Below are 21,085 nucleotides of genomic sequence, written 5' to 3'. Positions count from 1 at the left end.
TCTGGCCTGCTCGCCTGCTCGCCTGCTCGTCTGGCTGGTCTAAACCCGCTGAGGAAGATGAATCAAAATTGGAATGGAATGGGAATGAATGAATGAGGTCAAGGACAACCTTAGGCCGATCTTGTTTTCCTCTTCTTTTTATTCCCGCGAGAAAGCGTCAGGCTTGGGAGTTACTAAGTTAGTACCGTGCGTGGCGTGGGCGCCCCCAACGGGTGCTCAAGTTCCCTGACGCCTTCGTATCATAGATGGCGCTCGCTGTTTAGTTTAGGTAGGTAGGAAACGGACTTTAGTTCACAGGACCGTAGGTAATCTACAATACAGTACAATACGGTACAATACGGTACAATACGGTACAATACGGTACAATACGGTACAATACGGTACAATACGGTACAATACGGTACAATACGGTACAATACGGTACAATACAGTACAATACAGTACAGCGCTTTAGTTTCTTTCTTGAGGGTGTCAGGCACCGCATCCAGCTATCTGTGTCCGTAAGGTAAGGTAAGGTAAGGTAGTCCGAATTCGACTTCGACGGGACTTAGGGGAGCGGAGGGGGCGAGGGGGGCAGAGCAGGAGACCTCGGGACCTTGAGGCACGCACCACTGACAGCCACCCGCGTAAGCCATCCGCCAATAGAACACTGCACCTGGAAATAAGAGCGGACCTAGGAGCACCTGTGGATCGCTGCTGAACCCCGAGTGCACTAGCTACTGTAATTTACTGTACTGTACAGTTTCTCTCTCAGCACGACATTACTGTATTATTGTTGCACAGGATTACTTAGCTGCTACCCTATATTGGTATTGGTCTGAGAGAGGGGTGTGCACTTAACAGGTGGCAATGGCACTGGCACTGGCACTGCACTGAGAGGTGTGAAACTCGCCGTATCGGGCTAAGCGCACGTCCATGACATGAGTGCCGTGCCGTGTGTGCCCTGCCCTGCCCTGCCCTGCCCTGCCCTGGCAGGCGCTGACTGGCTGCAACTCCTCTCGTCTCTTTTGTTCTGGGATGGGATGGGATGGGATGGGATGGGATGCTAAATGTGATGCGATAACATCGCAGCCATGTAATACTGTACGATACAATGATACTGTATGTAAGCGCATGAGAGTGCTTGTCCTGAAAACCAGTCAGGATGTATCCTACGACCGGTTGGATCAAACTGTACTGTACTGTACACCTGAGAACACGACCCGAGCCAAGGCAAGGCGGTGCCAATGGCAATGTCAATTGGAAGAAACGGAAGATTCATGACGGCAGCGAGGGTAGGAAACAGAACATCCATCCATTCATCCACCCATCTCCAAATGCCCAAGCACACGGAGGACAGGGACCTTCAAACTCCCGAATCCTACGAGCTTGAAAGAGTGGGCTCTCAGCCAGTCAGGAAGAGGTAGCCTGGCTCGGTGATTCAGTGGCTTCGGGCAGAAGCCCTGACTGGCTGACGCTGGAGCCCTGTTTATTTGGTGATGGACTCCGAATGACGCTCGTCCGCACCGAGGGCTTGCGATAATCGTGATCTGAGGTGGCACTGGCAGGGCAGGCGCAGCAGGGGAAGATGGGAGGAGGTGGGATGGGGTGAGATGGCACAGAGAGTATTTCTACTGTATTTACTGCGTATGGGACAACTTCCAGGGCGAGCACGATTGGTGCGGGAAATTCCCTGAATCTGTGAAAGACTTGGACAGGAAACATCAAGGGGCCCCAACATCAATTACCAGATAGAACACACCCAACCTCAAGCCTTTTGCATCTATTGTCGCAATGATTCCGGGTCAAACCTTCTTCCGCTGTTGACTATTTTCTTCTTCCTTCTACTCTTCTCACTTTTCTTTCTTTTTCGGTGGCGTATCAATAATGCTCCCTCCCTTGCTTGTCCCAGACTTCGAAATGCTAGCAAGCCTTTCAAGATCCGCATACCTTTTGTTTCTAGTCTTGGCGTCTTGTCATTGAAAATGGATTCGGATGTGACCTCCGCCCAGTTAATATTTGCTGGCGCTGTTTGGGCAGGTTCAACGAGCTGGTCGCGTGAAATCTCTTTTCTGCTTGGTATCATTGATAATAAGCTACCTCTTTGCAGTCAGTCAGGCTCACGCACAGCCTGAATTAGCCTCGGCAGCTGAACTGAGTATTGGCGGATGTGGGGAAGCGGATGGGGCATGAATAATATCAACAACATGCATTCAAGAAAGGACAAGGCGGACGTGATTTGTAGGGGTCCGTGGGGACGATCTCCCTGCAAGGGCGCACCACATTAGATATCGATTTGGTAGAACACCCAGTAGTGCGATGTGGATGTGTGCCCGAGAGAGCCTTGCAACGAATTGATTGCATGATTGATCCCGTCAGACTGGTGTTGTTAATAGCAAAATAAATGCGAGTTTGTATGCCTTGAAAGGGGAGGCGAGGCACTGTGTCTTCCCCGAATGCGCTTGACAAGGACAAGAAAGTTATGTCAGAGCACAAAGCGAGCCAGTACATATGTTGTCCAGCAATCCACGGGCACCCCGAACATCGAATAATTGACATGGCATTTCAGAGATGCCCATTGAGGGTAAGGCAGGGGCTCTGACCCATCAGGAAAGCGGTAGGCGATCGGACCAGATGCAATCAATATCAACCGCGATATAATAACAACCCGGTCCGAATCCAGCCATTTGAACCACAAGTGTAATGTGTCAATGACCAGAACTAGGTATGGTCAGATTGGAATTTTCCTTGTTGATCTGGAGGCAATTTTGAAACCGAGCCCAGCGAGTGCCTTGGCCCATTGGGAAATATCTCGTGGTTTGGAGATGCCAATATCAATTGGATTGGAGGTTCCGCCCGCTATGATACCTTAACATCACCTGATGTCGATGGTAACCTGCCATGCCTGCCTGCTTGCCTGCCTGCCTGCCCGCCTCGCCTGCTCAGTTCTGAGTTCCCAATTGCCGTCCGGATCGACGTGCTTCCCGGTGGCAATCTTTTGAAACACAGCATACTGTCAAATAAGAGCTAGCCCACAGGTCCTTTTTGCTGGCCATGCGTGAGTGGTGTCTAACTGCATTCTTCCTCATGCAGAGGGCAGGCCAGCCACAATCGCAAAGCCGTACCTTATTTTCACCACCAGACACAGAAAAGAAATGCTTTTGCGGACTGTGCGTGGCGCGAAACTACAGTGCACTGCAGTGCATCACTCACTGCACTGCTGTCTGTACAACCATCGTAACCTTCCAGACCATCCCTTTACCACCGCGGCTGTCATGAAAATGGCGGTAATCTTATCCCATCCATATATATCCGTATTTCATCAGCGGCTCTTCACACCATCGAATCGCAGAGCCTGCAGAAAGCCATCGGACTAATCCTCGGCCTTGCATATGCCGACCTTGTCTCGCTCGTCCTTCGGTTGCTCGTCTCGCTCGTCTCCAGCCCGCAGATACTGTACAGTACACTGGATTGGGATTGGGCTGGGATGCAGGATACATACCGACAAAATGGATTGGGGGCTGCAGATTCGTGCGGCAGTGCAACAAGTCTCCATGGCAGTGGCCTATTTAGCTTGGCTTGGACACTTGTAATTTATGTCAAGAGCCGTCGCCACCTCCTCGACTCACAGCCGGCGTCCATTCCAACGCCAGTCTGAATCTCCATCTGGGGAAAAGGTACCCAGCTGCGGAAGTATCCAGCCTGCCAATAAACGTGACAGATTAGTGCACACATGTAAAGTCCATCCCAATTGCCTCCACAGGACACGGGCTCTTGACCTTGGCATGGGAGCTTCACTGTAAATTCCGAAGGCCACGACCAAAAAAAACAATACAGTCGTAGTACTGTAGGTAGTATTTGATTGCAAGTTCGCAGGAGGGACTGCTTGGCTCCCAACGAGCGATCCTGACTGACTGACTGACTCGTAAAAGAGGCACTTAGCAAGCGTTAATACAATACAATACATCGCGGAGACGGAGGAATTCTCCGGGTCGAAGTCCTGTGCGATCCTAGCAAGAGGTTGAGAAGCGAGACCAAACAGTTAGTTACCTTAGGCATGTTGAGCGTTGGCCACCGAGCGGGCAGGCTTGGAAAGAGGCGGTCAAGCCCCAGCACAGCACCGCACCGCACCGCACCGCACAGATGCAGCGATTGATTTGAGTTTAGTTGAGTTGACCTGGATTGAGTACTGTACTGTACTCTACTGTACTCTACTGTACTCGTAGAGATGACTTGGGCTGAGTTGAGTGGCCGAGATGAGATGAGCTGCATCAGTGCCAACGTCACTCTGCCGTCCCGAGCCTGGTTGCAGCGAATCACACCCCCAAGATAAAGACCCCTACCCCTACCCCTACCCTCCCCTACCCTTTCCTAAGGTACCCTAAATGCTAAGCAAAGTCAAGTGCAAAGGAGGAGGAGGAGGAGGAGGAGGAGGAGGATGTCTGCTTCCGCCCATGGTGCTTTCGTCCAGTTCTTGTCATGTAAATTACTGTACTCCAAGGCTCTTCCAAAGTCTGCCAAGCGCAAGCCATGGAAAGGAAATTGGAAAGAAGCTCATAGATTCTTTGGCGGCAAGACAGCGACTTCGTCTGGGACAGATAGCCAGATGGACCATGAGCGTTTCCACGTTCGTGGGAAAGTAGAGGAGGCAAGTACCTCTCTACCTACCTAGTTCTCCCCGCTACAGATCACGATGAGAGGCAATCCAGCGGAACCACAAAACAGCAACAACGGTTCCGATCTCATCGTGACTAGCTGGGTGCTCCGTCAGGATTAAGTTAGGTCGCAGCTCCAACGCCAGAGACAATTCAGTTTGGCGATGACATGGTACAGTACTGTAGTGCTCAACCACAGTCAGCTGCCGGATTCAGAGCCCCCCTTTTCTGACTCGCTGAGCTCAAGTGTTCTATAGTTCATGCCATGCCACGGCAAATACTGTAAAGTTAGCCCCAGCATCTCGAGCTACTTTAGCCCCGAGAGACTTCACCCGTCACGGCATGGATGATGGATACCACAAGTCTCCATGACTTCTGCGGAGAAAGGGTTTCCGAACAGCCACAAACGCCACCAGACGCAAGTTCAAGTCCCTGGAGATCGAAGAGAGGAGAGGAGAGGAGAGAAGAGAAGAGGAATGAGGAGGATGTACAGTATGAAGCCCGCAAGAGTGCAGAGACAGGCAGCCAACAACCGTAAATTTGGATGAAAGGATGGAGAAGCGAGAGCAATCCGGGGGGTGTTGTTGTATAACTTACCAAATCACATCGCCCAGTGGCTTCCGGAAGGCACATGGCAAGCAGAGCCAGAGCAGAGCAGAGCCGTGCAAAGCAGAACAGATTCAACAAAAAAGGGAATAATTGCCACAGCTGCTGCGATTCTCCATGCCTGCCGTGGTCAAGTCAGTTTAAGTAATTTACAGTACGAGTACAGTGCAGGAGGCTGTTCGGCTCCTCTCCCGGCATAACCCTACCTTCTCCTACTACTTGCACACCTCCGAGGCTATTCTCACTTCCTCAACCTTCAAACCGCATCTAGCAAGGGCAGTCGGAATAGCTTCATTTCTCTCCTCATACCAAGCACTACTACTTGGCTGGTTGTTTGTTCAGGTTTGGACAGTTCCCACCTGTCAAACATCATCTGATAAGCTCATCCATGTAAAATCATTTCTGCATCTGTGCGGGTGCTGAAGATCTCTCATGCACAGCGCGTTACCTGGTCCACCAAGCAAGCTCGAGGCAAGCTGGTACTCTTCACTTGGTCACCATTCGTACCTGGCAATAATCATGTATGCGCTCCATATTTCAATCCAATCCCATTTGAACGAACGTCAATTACCGAGCATTGTGCGGACACAGTCCCAGGACATGTGAATTTGCAGTCGAGATCATTGGTATCCCAGTAAATTACTTTGCAAGGAGCCTGTCGCAGCCAGTACCAATGTCGAAGCTCAGCTCATCTCATCTCATCTCATCTCATCGTCGACTACCCCTGCGCAACCCTGCGGGCAGGGGAGAAGATCGACCGATTGTGTTTCAGCATCAACAAAGAGGCTTAGGCTCTTGCTTTTCCCTGGCCCCTTTGCCATTTGTTTCTCTCGTTTCGGTGATCCCCCACATCCGGCCTGCTGTCTCATTTCCTCCTAATGCAACCCCTGGAGAGTGTCGTCTCGCCCACAACCGTTGAGGATCGACATTCCTGGTTGCTGCTTCGCATCTCATTGCAAGAGCTTAAATCTGAGTCTCCCCGAGCATCTCACCGAAGGATGTCTCATGTCACGAGATGCCGGAGGACCTAGGTAATGATATTTGATTCACGGCATTTTGTGAAGGCGGAAGAGGAGGAGGAGCAGGCATGCCCAAAGGAGAATTTACCTTTATTGCTCCTCCCGACTCACCCGCACGAACGCCTCGAGCGGCCAAAATGTCAAGAAACATCTCCTAATTACCGAGATCTGGGGACTGTTAGTCTGCAAGAGGCAATTCGAATGCTGGTCATTAAGCATCAGCCCGAGGAGTTCTGAAATGTGGGTTGACAGAACAAGCCCAGCAAGCCTGCATCAGACTCTCAGACCAGCTTGGAAACTACCACCAAAGGGCCATGCTCCTCCTCCACAACATCTCAGACACGACATCTCGTTACCGTGAACCTCAACCTTGCCCAGACAGAACTTGCCATCTCGTTCTCGAATGACCGGAACGTATCACCAGACAGGTCTGCCTCCATCGATCTTGGACATTGAGGATCCCAATCTCCCATCCATAGGGTCACTTACCGACTCTGTTCACCAGGGAGGGTACTGCTCTCGTCTTGCATCCTTACTCCAGCTCAGTGCTCGGGGTCAAGCACAGGACTTAGCGCCAGTAAGGAGACCGACGGCTCATTTGGCAGAGGTACTCCACAGATGATCAACATCTGCATGGAACCACGGCATCTTGAAATATTATTTATTTTGCTAAGCTGCGCAAAGACTTGTACATTACATACATTTTTGGATCGGGACAACCTGCCCAACATCGCGGCCTTGTGGCGGGGCTGCAGTGAAAGTTATCGTACAAAGAGAAGATCAAGTGGTTGGGGAAACATTGGGGGTAAGTAGCTCTAAACATTAGGCTCCTGATAAGTGACGAAGGAAATGAGTGTACGAAAGCCGTAGATTCGGCGCCACGTGTGGTGCCGTTGTCGTGAAATGAGGCCGTCATGTGCCCACCAAGGAGCAACAGCTTACTGCTTTGTATGTAAAACGCCGGAATGTTGCGAAATTTCAAAAAGAATAGGAAAAGGTCTGCCAGTTGACCTTATCCAGAACGCCTCTTAACCAAGCCGAACGCCTTCGTATCACTGTGGTATTATATCCTCGTACTCTGCTTCTCGACACCACTTCGACCCTGAGCCAACGAGCCAAACAATTGCTCGGGTGGAACTCGTGAGAGACCATGGCTCCGGTCGAAGCTGGCCGTTGGTGCAGGGACATATCCTTCCCGCTTTCGCCTGATGCGCTCAGCGACTACACCAGCGATGACTAAGAAAAAGATCAAGCCAAGGGCTATAGCTAGAGCAATGAGAACAACAAATCCCTTCGCGAGTTTGCCGCCTATGGCGAATTAGTTCATAACCTGTGCTCTACGACATATTAACTTACCTGGAGCTTTAAAGAAGTTTTGCCGTTGGGAGAAAATCTGGGACAGACTCCCGCCAGTATTCGAGGAGCTCGACGTGAGGGCAAACGGCTGGAAGGCTGTGCCATTGAAAAGCACAGCAGAAGCGTTGCCAAATCCTGGAAGATTTACTGATCCAGTGATCATGAGTGCTTGGCTTGCGGATATCAGGTTTGATGATTCGTGATCCTCGCTTAAGGGTAAGACTTGGAGACTGTGGATCTTTGTTCCATTTCCTAATGTGCCACCAACGGGAATCCATGTTGAGCCATCAAATTTCATGAGGAAGGTCGAGCCGTTGTTGGCAGTCCCTGCAACCCAAAGCTGAGATACATCGCTGTTGGCTGCAGTCAATGCGGTAACAGGTCCGGGAATTGCGCTCGCTCCTACTGCGGCTGTCCAGGATTGAGACTTTGTGTCATAGGTAGCGAGCGAGAGATTCTCCCCGTCCACAGTTAGAGCACCACCGACAATAAGGGAAGTTGAGCTAGCCCAAGTCATCGCATTGGCAGTTCCGGCAAGGTTCGATCCAGGTCGATCCCATTGCGACGCTGTAGAGACGAAAACACACACTGCAGGGCAGTCAAGGGATCCTGCGGCAGAGAAGCTGCCAGCGGCGTAGACATCGCCAGAGTCTGGTCTTATTGAGATGGCTTTAACATCTCCACCAGAAAGTGATGGTGGTTGGGTGCCAAATGATGCAGTGGCAAGATTGAATGATACGAGACCAGTCACATCACCACCATTGATAGTCCCAGAGATTGAGCCTCCGGCATACAGCGTGTCTTCTCCAATGGCCATGGCGAGAATTGTGGAATCGTTAGAAAGTGATGATCCGACACCGGTAACGCTGTTAGAATCTGCTCCGTTGATGAAGACAAGGTTGTTGACGATTGACCCATTCGAAGCTGTTGCAGAAAAGTGTCCTCCAAGAATGGTCACATTTCGTCCATTGTTCTCATAGAACAAGCCCGTTACAACGCCAGACACATTTTGATTGGTATTGGCTCGCTTCGTGAGGCCAGTTAGCGGCTGTGTCTCTGTTGCATGGATACGAACAGGCAAAGGGCTGAGGGTATCGGCAAGAGCCACGGCTCCGTTCGCGCTGAGCTGGGAAGACGACAGAGAACCAGCAAAGAGGGATCCTCCATCCGGGAGATCGACCGATGCAGTGAGCTGTCCCGTGATTGACGGTGTAGCGACATCCAGATTCTGAAGCCAGTTGCCACGAGATGGCACCCAAATCGCGAAGCCCGCGACGGCGACAGATGTATTGCTCCCAAATGCCATGATCTCCAGAAAGTCTCCAGTAATAGTGATGACAACCTCAGGTGCGTCGGTGGTGACATTCATGGCCAACGGAACAATACTCGACACCTGTCCGTTAAGACCAGCACCGAGTGAAATCCAAGAATTCTTAGTTGTGTCATAAGCAGCAACATTGTTTAGGCCTGTGCTCCCTCCAGATTTGGTGTCTGAAAATTTGCCGCCGACATAAAGAATGGTTCCATTGAGCAGCAGAGAGACGACCTCTCCATTTAGTCCATTTCCGGCCAGTGGGGTTGCTCTAGAACTGGTAATAGCGAAGATGTTGTCGAAGTCATCTGTCGAAAAGTTGCCTCCCACAAAGGTAGTACTGCCAGATGTCTGAAGTGAGTTGACTCCTGCTCCAGTTGGGAGACTCATTCCAGCCACGTCGAATGTTGAATTGGCGAAGTCTGCAGTATCGACAACAGCTTGTGTTGGATCATATTCAAACAGGCTGTTGAGACCAGCACTCGAAGAAATGAGGGTGAAGCCAACACGTTGGGCAACTATCGTCAAATTGTCGATCCCTTGCCCGTCAACAGGCGAAAGGGTAATGGAAGGACGGAAAGAGTTACTACCAGCGTCAATGAACCCAAAGTATATCTGATCGTATTTGTCGAAGTTATTTGTCTGGAAGATTTCAGTGGTGAATGAAGCGGCGCTCGACATGATGCCTGTAATATTGACTCGGCCTCGGTTTGCACATGAGTTGTCCTGAATACATCCTGGGGTGTACATGTTGACCGAGTAATTTCCGGATTGTCGAATGTCCGGGAGAAAGGCGACGTTCGCCGAGGTTGCGTTTGAGACAGACGCTGCCAAATATTGAGAAACGCTCTGCTGAGAAGGAGTTACAACCCAAGGTCCTGTCTGTGTAGCACTTGAGGCGACCTCGATATTTGCACAGGTAGGCTCATTGAATGTGTTGATAGCATAGGCGAAAATATCATCTTGGAAGAGCTCGATTCCATTCAATCCACCTCCGCTGCCATAAAATGCTGATATATCGATCTGGAAGCTATTCATGCCAATCACATTGACAAAATGGAAATCTTGAAATGGTACGCTGCTGTTGCTGCTCAGCGGACACTCTGAAGAGCAGGACGCATTCCGCCCACTTGTTGGATCGATGTAGGTAAAGTTCATTATCCCATTGATGGGAAATGCGGTATACCGCCAAGTCTTGGTTCCTCGGCCATCCAAACGAGTGTTGTACAATCTCAGCTTCGTGGGCTGGAACCCGAAGCCGAATGTTGCCTTCCAGAATCCCGGACTATTGTCCGCAAGTAACCAGGTATTTCCAGGCCCATCTACTCCACTAGTCTTGCAAACGATGTTGGCAGGGTCGCTAAGTCCAGCAGTTGTTGTTGAAGAGCCGCTGGTGAGGTTTGCACCAGATATGTTAATTATTTGCTGATCCGGAAGACTCGGGCCAGTCGAGTTTGCATTTCCCAGCGCGGTGAATGAGCCTCCGAAGATGATGTTGCCGTTTGAAGCCTTGCTAATGGATGTGACGGGGCCATTGAAACCAGCGAAAGGAAGATTCGTCCAGCCAGCTGTGCCTACCCAAGCAATTGCATTTGTCGAGTTTGCACCCTTGAAACTCCCTCCCACGTACACTGTACTTGACTCCTGATCGCAAAGTAACGCAGAAACCTGACCAGAAAGTCCAGTCAGAGGCGTTATAACAGAGGTGTTAGGGTTGAACAGAGCTGCTCCTTGTGACTCCATTCCGCCTAGACTCGTAAAATTGCCTCCTACAACCACTCCGGCCATTACTCCAGTCTCCAGCATGAATGTGCACATTGCCTGTATCCCAGCATCGGCCGCTGCAAGATCGGCGAAGCCTCCATTAGGGAATCGTGACAGCACTGATTGGCTTCCATTCGTATTGAATCCATTCTCGTTCTGGCCCTTAAACTGATACAAGGAGATCCCGTTGAAATCGCCTGCCAGTCCAACTCGGCCAAGTTTCTTGAAATCGAGATTCGCCGACGGGATAGGTGTAAAAGTGATCCCCTGTGAGACCTGAACAAGGGATGTTAAAAGAATGACGCATATGATCGCAGGCGCTCGACCTGCAGCTAATCGACTCAGCCAGGATGAAACTTTCATCGTGAGACTGCTGCGCATGAAGGGCGCGGTATTGTGATTGTTGTTGTCCACGAGTGTAAGAGGTTGGAGGTGGGTGGCTGGTGTTAAACCTTTTCACCAGAGGTTTGCATCGGACGCGACCCTATTCCATTTCCCGAACTTCAGTCGAATCAAAGCGAGTGTCAATCTGTCGGCGAGTCGCTTGAGGGGAATCACGTCGTCCAGTGAATTAAATCCTGCAGTCCTCCTCGTAAATGAATGTTGTATGGTTTGGGTTTTGCTATGAAGCGGAGAAAAGGAGGTGAAGGTAAGGTGCGAATGGCAGGGCCTGCAGATATTGATCGCTAGATTAGACCAAGCCACGGGCTCTCGAAGCGATAGATAGTGTGTTGATGGTGCACGATTGACCTCGTGCAGGATGTGGGGTGAAGGAAATAAAGAATGTTCCCTCGTAAAGATGTCGAGTCGATTCGAGTCGGTGAAGTTGTGAGTTGTCGTTTTCCAACCATTGATTGCGCCGTTTGATCTTGGGTGGTGCGTGTTCCGGCCGCACAGGGACGAGGGAGTGGTGCGCAACAGGAGAGTGATGCTTCGTTCGTCTGAAGTGGGTTTGCCTGATGGTTTCTCGGGACGAATGACAGCTGAATGGAAATAGGGCAGTAATGGTTCCAGAAATCTGCGCTATTAACGACTAGCAGGCTGGCTGGCTGTCTGTCGGTCCGCGGTCCTATAAAAGAGTGTGAGGTCGACGGTGACCTTTGGTTTCTCTTGTCAGTCAAAGCCCACGCTCACGTTGGCCAGGTCCCTGGAGTGGCCTGGAACTATGGCGTCGGGGTCGAAGGAAGGGGGTTTACGGCGGGTGTTCCATGCATTACTTACCGTAAACACGAGACAGGTATTTGGTTCGAAATGAGGGTCGGGGTCGGGGTCGGGGTCGGGGTCGGGAGTCTGTCTTTACGACGCGACGCGATGCGATGCAGTACCGTCAGTGAAATGAAATGAAATGCAAGAGAGAAGAAGGGATGGATGACAGGAGATGGGAATGGGAATGGGAATGGGAATGGGAATGGGGATGGGGATGGGGATGGCAGTGATGGCAGGTCGGGCGCAATGGAAGTGGCGGGCAGGGGGGCGGGGGGGCGGGCGGGCATGGAAATGGAAATTGAATGGAAAGCAGAGAGGAGACAGTAGTAGTAGGTACAGTAGTACAGTGAAGCGAGTGCGCTGAAGGGAGTCCCGGGTGGAGGCAGGAAAGTGGAGGACGGGGTGCCTGGCAGCCTGGGTACCTACCTTCGGTACCTTACTGTAGGTGTCGTATCGTATCGTAGGTACTAGCCGGTCCACCTCCTGTTTTGCTCGGGGCTCGCGTACAGTCGGGGTAAGTAAGTGTCACGGAGCAAGTAAAGTGTCACGCTTAAAAAACACACTTAAAATCTTAAGATTCTAAGGAGTTTATTCGTAAAAATATACCTAAAAAACTTATAATATAACTAAGAATAACTTAATATATAAACTTCTTGATAAAATAAAATATAAATATATTAATAGATAAAGTATATATATAATACTTTTTTTTATTTATATTTAATTAAAGTCTAAGAAATTATAATAAAGTTAATTTTAGATTTTAGAAGTATAAAAGTAAATTAAATATAAATAAAAAATACTATTAGATATACTCTTTATCTATTAATATATTTATCTTTTATTTTATTATAAGTTATAGTTCTAAAGTTAAATAAATATTAGTTATAGTTTTTATAATAATTTTATTTAATTTTTATAAGGTACTTTTTTTAGAGTTTAGGTATATTTTCTAGTGTGATACTTTACTTACTCGTAACACTTACTTACCCTAACTATACGCGAGCCCTGAGTAAAACAGGAGGTGGACCGGCTAGTACTACCCTAAGGTAATTTAGGTACCTTACGTGCAGCAGTGCCCGACTTAGTACTCTACTCTGCTCTGCTCAATGTACCTAGACCTAGGTAAGGTACCTACCTACCTACCCTACCTACCCTCGAGGTCACTAGGTGTGATGGGGAGTCCAGATGCTGCACTGCTCTGCACCGTTCGCCTCATGCATGTTTCACTTTGCTGGAATGCCCTTCGAGTCGCCATAAACACTGCACTGCTTACGTTTCGGCGTGCGCTCCCAACCCCGGCTCGGTACCGCTATGTCTGCCTTGGTAGATATATTACAGACAAAAGCTGCTTGCATGTGCAGGATCTCTGATGACACAGGATGAACAGATGAAGACTACTCGAGTACCACACAACACGTTCATCCATACACACTGCTTGCCCATCTCAATGCTCAACCTGTTCTGTCGATTTGCATTCCGAGACCCATTGGCCAATCACACCTATCACAGGACCGCCAAATCTCAAGCTCCCTGAGACGATCCTACGGATTTCCGACAATCGCACTTAGACGGAATCCCGATTGCATGAGACGTTTGCTTGCCCCCATCACGTGCAGAAGCTTGTCTGCAGGGGACGAAGGAGCTTTGCGCTAAGCTACCTCATGTATCAGTTGTGGAAGTCACAGTCCAAGGGTTATCCCAATGGTCTTATTTGTGCTCTGGACACTCTCCAGGACTGAAGGCAGAGCGGCTCAGCCTCATTCGATTCTCCACGTAAGACGAGGCAGGTTGGCCATCATCCCCTCATCCCCTCGTGCAACTCTTCAAGTATGTTTGCCCAGTCATCTTCTGATTCATCGGCACCTTTCTAAGTAACATAGCAAAAAGGTGGAAAGGGAATGGGTATAGCCCTTGCACATTGACAGCATATAGTACCCATACTAGCTCCTAATCACGATGTAGAAGCACCGAATATATATGAGTTCTTGTCTCTGAGTCGTTGCTGACAGATAGGAGGAAGTCAACAGTATCAAAGTAACCTTGAAGCAAGAGACAGCAAACTCAACAGTACTCTCAAACGCAAACTGAACGTCTTCGCTTTCCAAATTCGGTGGAAAATATCCGGGTATCACTTTAGTTTTCGAATCATTGAGCTGTCCTGGTCTTGAACTCTCGTGGACTCTCAAAGTCCTTCCTCGCAACGCCTGCCCACATTCCTCTTTTCTTCCGCTTTGCTGTCTCCTCAACCTTTCTGTATTTATCCTCGAAATCTCCAAACTCAGCACCCGATTTGGCTTCATACACCGTTGCATATCCCGCCTTAAGCATCTCCTTCCCCACATCCTTCCGAAAGAAAAACCTTCGCACCCATACAGTGGCCACAACACGCTCATAATGGTCGCGCTTGTAGATGTATGCTCGTACACGACGATCCAGGATGTAATTCTTAAGCCATGCAAGCGCTTCCGCCGAGTAGGGCTGGGCAGGCTTGCCGAAGTGAGCACACTCAGGCGCATCGATTCCTGCAATCCGGACGTGTATCTGGAGACGCTATCAATCCATGTTGTAGTTTGGCACACATAGGAATCAAGACCTACCGTGTTATTCTTCAGATCTCCCTTGGTCTCTGGGATTTTGCGTCCTGGCGCCCATTCCCAGCCAGCCAGTCTCCCGCCTGGTGTGTGAAAGAGGTGAAAATTGTCTGCATCTCCAACACGCGTAACCTTCCCAAACAAGCTCCGATTCCTGAAGAACCGCGGGCGTATGTATGTAGCTTCTGGAATTCGGGCGAGGTATGAGCGATAGAGTCTGACCGACACCAGAATCGTTGTTGTCAGGAGGAGAGTGGGTATGATGGTCCTTGGGTCAGTGTAGTGAGACCAGTCTGTCGAATTGAGATTATCCATCCATGATACAGGGCGCTTCTTGTCATCGCTGTCGCTCTCGGTATTTGAAGGCATGGGGGCCATCGCATTGTGTTGACATGCACGAGCAGGTATGGTGGTGGGAAAGCTGTCTGGTTCCAGAAGCTCTGGAGATCAAGGTTACCAAGTGCTGCCCAGTGAGCTCTAGTGTGGCAGGGATTAGAGGAGACCAGGGGTATATGTCTACAGCAACCTCGCAAATACTTGGAGGACAAACCGTTGCTAGACCAGTTGCTTTTACATGAAGAGAGAACGGCATGTTGGTCATCGGGGGAAGTATCATTTGTCGGACAATACACACTTGGCAGGGAAGTCGTTTTGTCTCACTCTGTTTCATGCTCCTTTGACAGTTTACAAGCACGAACAAGGTGTGATGCGTTCTAAGACTCTAATTAAAGTGCCATTTTCATTCACCGACACCCAGACATACAAGTGTATACGCCACCCATCAGAGCTTCCGGCGTTTGGCCCTCTTGGATCGTGAAGTCTCAACCATGATATCTTCCTTCTCATCCAGAACCTCGTCTGCGTCTTCCATAATACATTCTCGCTTGACCACAACCCTTGTCTCCAACATACTTCCCTCCTCGCTTTTGACCTTCACCTCATGGATATCAACCTCGATTTTGGTGGCTAATCTTTCAGAGAACGTCTTTAGGTCCGCGGCAAATAGGACTGAATGGGCCCATCCTGCTTCTTTGCCCCAGAGTTTCCTGAAATGGTCTCCAATAGCATCGTACGTAGCTTTGGTGAGACTTTTGTGCTTTCCCTTCCCGAACTTGTAGTCTCGCTGCGCAATTTGCCACACGTGAGTATCCACAGGGACGGCCTCCCCCCATCCGAGACCCATTAAACAAACACAATCGGCAACTTTTGGTCCAACACCTTGAAGCTGAAGTAACTCCTCGTGGGCTTTCCTATAGCCTTCACGACCGCCCTCTGACAATGGTTTTTGATCAGGACTGCCATCGTAGGTCTCAGTATTGCACAAGCTCTCTAACCAACCTTGTGGTTTTTCCTTGGCAACCATCATGGCTGTTTGGGCAATATATCCAGCTCGGTATCCGAAGCCAAGCTGTCTCAAGCGGGCCTCAACACCAGGAACAGCGAGAGCGGCTGGAGAAGGAAAGTCGTGGATGGGCTGGTCATCGATATGTGCAATCAGCGGGCCATAAGTCAAACACAAGTTATTCACCTAATACCCATCAACAGATTGCAGCCTTGAGTCAGTCAAGGTCTGGACTCACCATCTGCGAAATTCTCACAATATTATTGTTACTGCTACATATGAAGCCCACAAGTGCTTCCCAGGCATCCTGCTTCAAGATACGCACTCCAGCGAACTTTGGAGCTCTCTTCTTGAAGTTGGAATCCACCGAAGACCATTGCTCGTACAACGCAGTCAGATTGGGAGCAAGGTTCAGGTAATGCTTGAGCAAGTCCTCCGTCTGCTCGTCCTCGATTGGCACATCAGGAGATGCGTGGCCGGATGAGGGTGGGGTCATTCCATGGGAAACATTGGACGGCCATGTAGTCTGGTAATGTAGGTGCGTAGAATCCTGCTTAAGAGAGAGAATTCGTCCATGAAGGGCACAGGTCCTGTAGGTATATCTTTAGCCCCTGACGAGAGCCGCTCAAGGTCCTTCGATACCTACCATTCATTGTCTCTGAGCTTTTTCCATCTGAAAGACTGACCGCACCGCAAAGTTGTTTCGATACAAAGCTCTGCCAGGTTCACAGGCAGCTTACGCCATTCAGATACGCGCATGCTCGCCATTGAGGTTGCGAAGGTGTAGATTTGAGATTATTCTGAAAGTCTGAAAGTCCGAAAGTCACTACCCAGGTAGGTAATTTGGCTATCCAAGCCCCAGTCCGTCCCTTTCCTTTCGAAGCCTTGCGTACGGAGGTGCAGCCCAGTCCAGTGGAGTGCAGTGCAGTCTACAGGGATTCGGGCGTTAGCGTGTCGAACACCGGTCGGCTGGGCGCTGCTCTGCGAAACTCCTTGCCTGAAAAATAGCTCACATCAATCCAGAGCCTCGTTGCAGCTCCCATCTCAACAGAATATTCTTCGATTTAGCCCCGTTTGCGAAGATTCTTCCTTAGTCGCCGATATGAACGGCGACAGCTATTCATCCAGAGGCATGGCACCTTCACCGTTTTCAGCGAATCCTAAGCAAGATGGAGCTCCTGCTGACAAGCAAGCATCAACAGATTCTGGCCGGCATGGATCGTCCAGAGATTATCCAGTAAGTGCAACCAATCCATTCACAAGGAGGTGAACAGGATTTGCTGATTATGGCTAGCCGCGCGACGACCGACGAGGAGATCGCGGTGGAAACAGAGACAGGCGTCGTTCCCGTTCCCCCCATGGCCAACGAGATCGAGACTCACGACCTGCTCGTCGTGATGGTGAGGTAGATTCATATTCTACAGATCGTAATTACCGAGAAAGAGAGCGCGAAGACAGATATTCTGGGCGGGACCGACGCGGAGGTGGAGAAAGGGGTGGTGAGAGGGGCGGGGAGAGAGAATGGGATAGAGACCGAGGCTCCTCGAGACGTGACGCGAGACGAGATGGTGATGACAGACCACCAAGAAGAGACAGAGATCTATTCGAGGATAGAAGGGGGGGTGGAGGGCGACGGGGAGGTAGAGTCGAAGGATTCGGGGGAGGGCCAGATCGAGGGGACCGACAGAAGAGCGCATCTCCTCCACCCAAGAAGAAGGAACCGACACCAGACTTGACGGACGTTGTATCGATCTTGGAGCGTAAGAGGCGATTGACTCAATGGGATATCAAGCCACCCGGATATGAAAATGTCACCGCAGAGCAAGCTAAACTTTCCGGAATGTTCCCTCTTCCAGGAGCTCCAAGACAACAGCCAATGGACCCTAGCAAGCTTCAGGCATTCATGTCACAGCCCAGTGGCTCTGTTACCAATGCAGCTCTCAAGCCTTCCAACTCTCGCCAAGCAAAGCGTCTTCTTGTTCACAATCTTCCTCCGACGGTCACCGAGGAAGTCATTGTTAACTTTTTCAACCTGCAGCTCAATGGCCTCAATGTTGTCGAGGGATCCGATCCTTGTATATCAGCCCAGATCTCGAAAGACAAGTCCTTTGCCCTATTGGAGTTTAAGCAGACTCTTGATGCTACAATCGCTCTCGCTCTGGATGGCATCACAATGGAAGACGAGCACATGAATGGGTCTGGATCGAACGGAGACACCAAAGGACTCTCTATCCGTAGACCAAAGGACTATATCGTCCCGGCTGTTACAGATGACGTCCCATATGAACCTGGTGTTGTTTCCAATGTGGTAGTAGACACTCAGAACAAAATCAGCATTTCCAGCATACCACTATACCTCACCGATGAGCAGGTCACTGAGCTTCTTGTATCATTTGGAGAACTAAAGGCATTTGTTCTCGTGAAGGACAATGGTACTGAAGAATCTCGAGTAAGTATTTCAACCAACTCCATTATTGGCCACTGCTGACTTTATCGAAGGGCATTGCATTCTGTGAATACGTGGATCCAGCCGCGACCGATATTGCTGTCGAGGGTCTTAATGGGATGGAACTTGGCGACAAGCATTTGAAGGTGCAACGAGCCAGCATTGGACACACACAGGTGTCAGGACTCGAGATGAGCGTGAACGCAATGTCAATGCTTGCTGGTACTACATCCCAAGGTCTGGATGAAGGCCGAGTTCTGCAATTGCTCAACATGGTCACCTCTGAAGAGCTCATTGATAACGAGGATTACGAAGGTATATTATATGAGACAATCCAAAGCATCATGCTAATTCTATCACTAGAAATCTGCGAGGATGTAAAGGAAGAATGCGAGAAGTACGGAAAGGTGCTCGAGATGAAGATTCCAAGGCCCACTGGTGGAAGTCGACAGTCCAATGGAGTCGGTAAGATCTTTGTCAAATTCGACACTGCTGAGTCGGCAGGCAATGCTCTCCGTACTTTGGCGGGTAGAAAATTTGCCGATCGCACCGTGGTCACGACTTATTTTTCAGAGGTAATCATCCTCTCACTACTCCTCCAACGGTCTTTGCTGACTTCTGGCAGGAAAACTTCGAGGTTTCTGCCTGGTAATCATATTTTGCGAGGATATCTACCAACAGGGTTGATACCTTGCCTTGCCCAACTGCAGTCCTTGTCTAACGTCGGACTTCTTCGCGATTTGGCCTAATCACACCGTTCTGTACTAGTACAATTTGATAAACGGGAAAGAGGAGCCGTTAATACTAAAAGCACTGATATTTTGCAGCCAACGCCGCGTACTGATGTCCTGATGCTACAAGTTTGGATCTTCCGCTGGCGTTGCAGCCATTTTGATATGCTGACAATGTATAAGTTACAGGTTACGTAAGCATGGTGATGGATGAAAATCCAACTCAAAACACGTCTTGAAGCTTCGTATATCCAGCCGTAAAACAAATTATTCTACCTCCGTACATGCAGCGGCGCAAAGGATAGACTGAAATCATATCTCGGTGCTTCAGACTATTGCAGACCTCAATCACGATCGGCAAGGCCAGTATGCCAGATTCGAAAATTAAAGAAAAAATGGTTAAGCACTTGCAGCAGCATTTGTAACCCTCGGCTTTGACTGTTTGAAACTCATAGAGAAATGGCACTCAAGATTTGCATGATTGATTTATATTTTTTGCGCATGCCTTCCTTCCATTCGGGAACCCTGTAGCCATCCACCATAAAGCAAGCTTGCAATGCCAACGGATGTGAATGATAAAAACTAAACTTCAATGTGTCAGCAGGTTCTTATTGTGGACGTAATTGAACGCTGTATTTGCTATGAAAGTCGATCAAGATTCATGTCAGAAGTCCGTTGAATTCATCGACTTCTGCAGAAGATTATTATTCCTCTGCAGAAGACATAAAATGAGAGGTGCCAGATAGCAAATGGTTATCATCATGTGAGAATACTCGATTGTTGGACGGAGCGAAGGCAGCAAAGAGAGGCACTCACAGATGGGGAGTCCATCGGGAACGGAAATGGCTGAATGGGATCAATTCGGAGTGGCGGCCAATACAGAGCTCGCTCAAACAGCTCATCTCGTCACCCGATACAAGATCTCGATATCTGACTTGAGGCCGTGGACTTTCGTGGTATTTCCTTGAATATCGCGGATGTTGTTGGAGGATGCTTCTGCCGCGAGGATGAGAAAATATTTATTGGAGGTACCTAGCCCAGCTAGCGCTGTCTGCCCCCTGCTTATGCTAGCGTCCGCCTGCGCTAGTACAAGCGAGTCGCACTTTCCACGAGAACTTCATTTCTGAACCAGGACAAGTTTCCCAACGCCAAACGCCTCACCACCTCGACAATCAACCTCTCCAACCACTGTCATCATGGGCCGTCTTCATTCTAATGGAAAGGGCATATCAGCCTCTGCTATTCCATACTCTCGCACACCTCCCTCTTGGTTGAAGACCACCCCGGAGCAAGTTGTTGACCAGATCTGCAAGCTCGCAAAGAAGGGTGCCACTCCATCGCAAATTGGTGTCGTCCTCCGTGACTCCCACGGTATCGCCCAAGTCAAGGTTGTCACCGGTACGTTTAGGAGAAGCGCAGTAGACACGTGGAGTGTTGTGCTAACTCTTCTTTTCAGGAAACAAGATCCTCAGAATCCTCAAATCAAACGGTACGATTACAGCATCGCAATTCTGAACATTGCTGGGCTCAGTCCCACAGTGTATGAAGCGCAACCATCTACCGCCTCCGCTTGGTCGCTGACTGACGGAGAGAAATTCCAATGAACAATACCGCCACTTCCTAATCATTAGCTAATTTATCTACCTAGGCCTCGCCCCAGAGATTCCAGAGGACTTGTACATGTTGATCAAGAAGGTGAGAAGCTCAGACATCTGTGAGACAAGGCATGACGCTAATATACGCAAGGCCGTCGCTGTCCGTAAGCATCTTGAGCGCAATCGCAAGGACAAGGATTCCAAATTCCGTCTCATTCTCATCGAGTCCCGTATCCACCGTCTCTCCCGTTACTACAAGACTGTCGGTGTTCTGCCACCAACCTGGAGATACGAGAGCGCGACCGCCAGCACCATGGTCTCATAGATGTGGAAAATGGTCGGGGTTTTGACATTTGGCATGGAGTTTGGGGTGTGGACAATTGCATCAAGGGCTGATCCATCGTCAGTGGCTCAAGGGCATAGATTCATATGAAGAATCAGATCTCAAACACACTCCAGATATCTTGTGTCATTCTCGTC

The 21,085-nt window shown here is 49.6% G+C and overlaps 5 protein-coding genes across 5 annotated transcripts; 2 read left to right on the top strand and 3 right to left on the bottom strand.

The window, feature by feature from the left end:
- Nucleotides 1-5,372: 5,372 nt before the first annotated feature.
- Nucleotides 5,373-12,104, bottom strand: ONS95_007650 (uncharacterized protein). The gene has a single exon (XM_058501167.1). It carries the CDS (start codon nucleotides 11,070-11,072, stop codon nucleotides 7,578-7,580), a length of 3,495 nt encoding a protein of 1,164 aa, XP_058362484.1. The 5' UTR covers nucleotides 11,073-12,104; the 3' UTR covers nucleotides 5,373-7,577.
- A 719-nt stretch (nucleotides 12,105-12,823) lies between these two features.
- On the bottom strand, nucleotides 12,824-14,869 carry LCL3 (putative endonuclease lcl3; the record flags this gene model as incomplete). The annotated part of the gene is made up of 2 exons (XM_058501166.1): nucleotides 12,824-14,441; nucleotides 14,498-14,869. The coding sequence occupies 2 exons, from the start codon at nucleotides 14,867-14,869 to the stop codon at nucleotides 14,046-14,048; spliced, it is 768 nt and encodes a 255-aa protein (XP_058362483.1). The 3' UTR covers nucleotides 12,824-14,045.
- Nucleotides 14,870-15,272: 403 nt separating this feature from the next.
- OGG1 (8-oxoguanine glycosylase ogg1) lies at nucleotides 15,273-16,329 on the bottom strand (the record flags this gene model as incomplete). Its single annotated transcript, XM_058501165.1, has 2 exons — nucleotides 15,273-16,019; nucleotides 16,072-16,329. 2 exons carry the CDS (start codon nucleotides 16,327-16,329, stop codon nucleotides 15,273-15,275), a joined length of 1,005 nt encoding a protein of 334 aa, XP_058362482.1.
- A 606-nt stretch (nucleotides 16,330-16,935) lies between these two features.
- Nucleotides 16,936-18,931, top strand: ONS95_007647 (uncharacterized protein; the record flags this gene model as incomplete). Its single annotated transcript, XM_058501164.1, has 5 exons — nucleotides 16,936-17,070; nucleotides 17,128-18,282; nucleotides 18,333-18,594; nucleotides 18,643-18,854; nucleotides 18,905-18,931. 5 exons carry the CDS (start codon nucleotides 16,936-16,938, stop codon nucleotides 18,929-18,931), a joined length of 1,791 nt encoding a protein of 596 aa, XP_058362481.1.
- A 1,221-nt stretch (nucleotides 18,932-20,152) lies between these two features.
- On the top strand, nucleotides 20,153-21,059 carry RPS13 (ribosomal 40S subunit protein S13). Its single transcript, XM_058501163.1, has 4 exons — nucleotides 20,153-20,408; nucleotides 20,467-20,499; nucleotides 20,659-20,705; nucleotides 20,757-21,059. The coding sequence occupies exons 1-4, from the start codon at nucleotides 20,207-20,209 to the stop codon at nucleotides 20,928-20,930; spliced, it is 456 nt and encodes a 151-aa protein (XP_058362480.1). The 5' UTR covers nucleotides 20,153-20,206; the 3' UTR covers nucleotides 20,931-21,059.
- The last annotated feature ends 26 nt before the right edge of the window (nucleotides 21,060-21,085 follow it).

This window comes from Cadophora gregata (assembly GCF_030347475.1).
Source record: "Cadophora gregata isolate MNR1 chromosome Unknown scaffold_2, whole genome shotgun sequence".
NCBI classification, from domain to species: Eukaryota; Fungi; Ascomycota; class Leotiomycetes; order Helotiales; family Ploettnerulaceae; genus Cadophora; species Cadophora gregata.
Note: the sequence above shows the minus strand (reverse complement) of the source record. Positions and strands in the feature narration are given on the sequence as shown.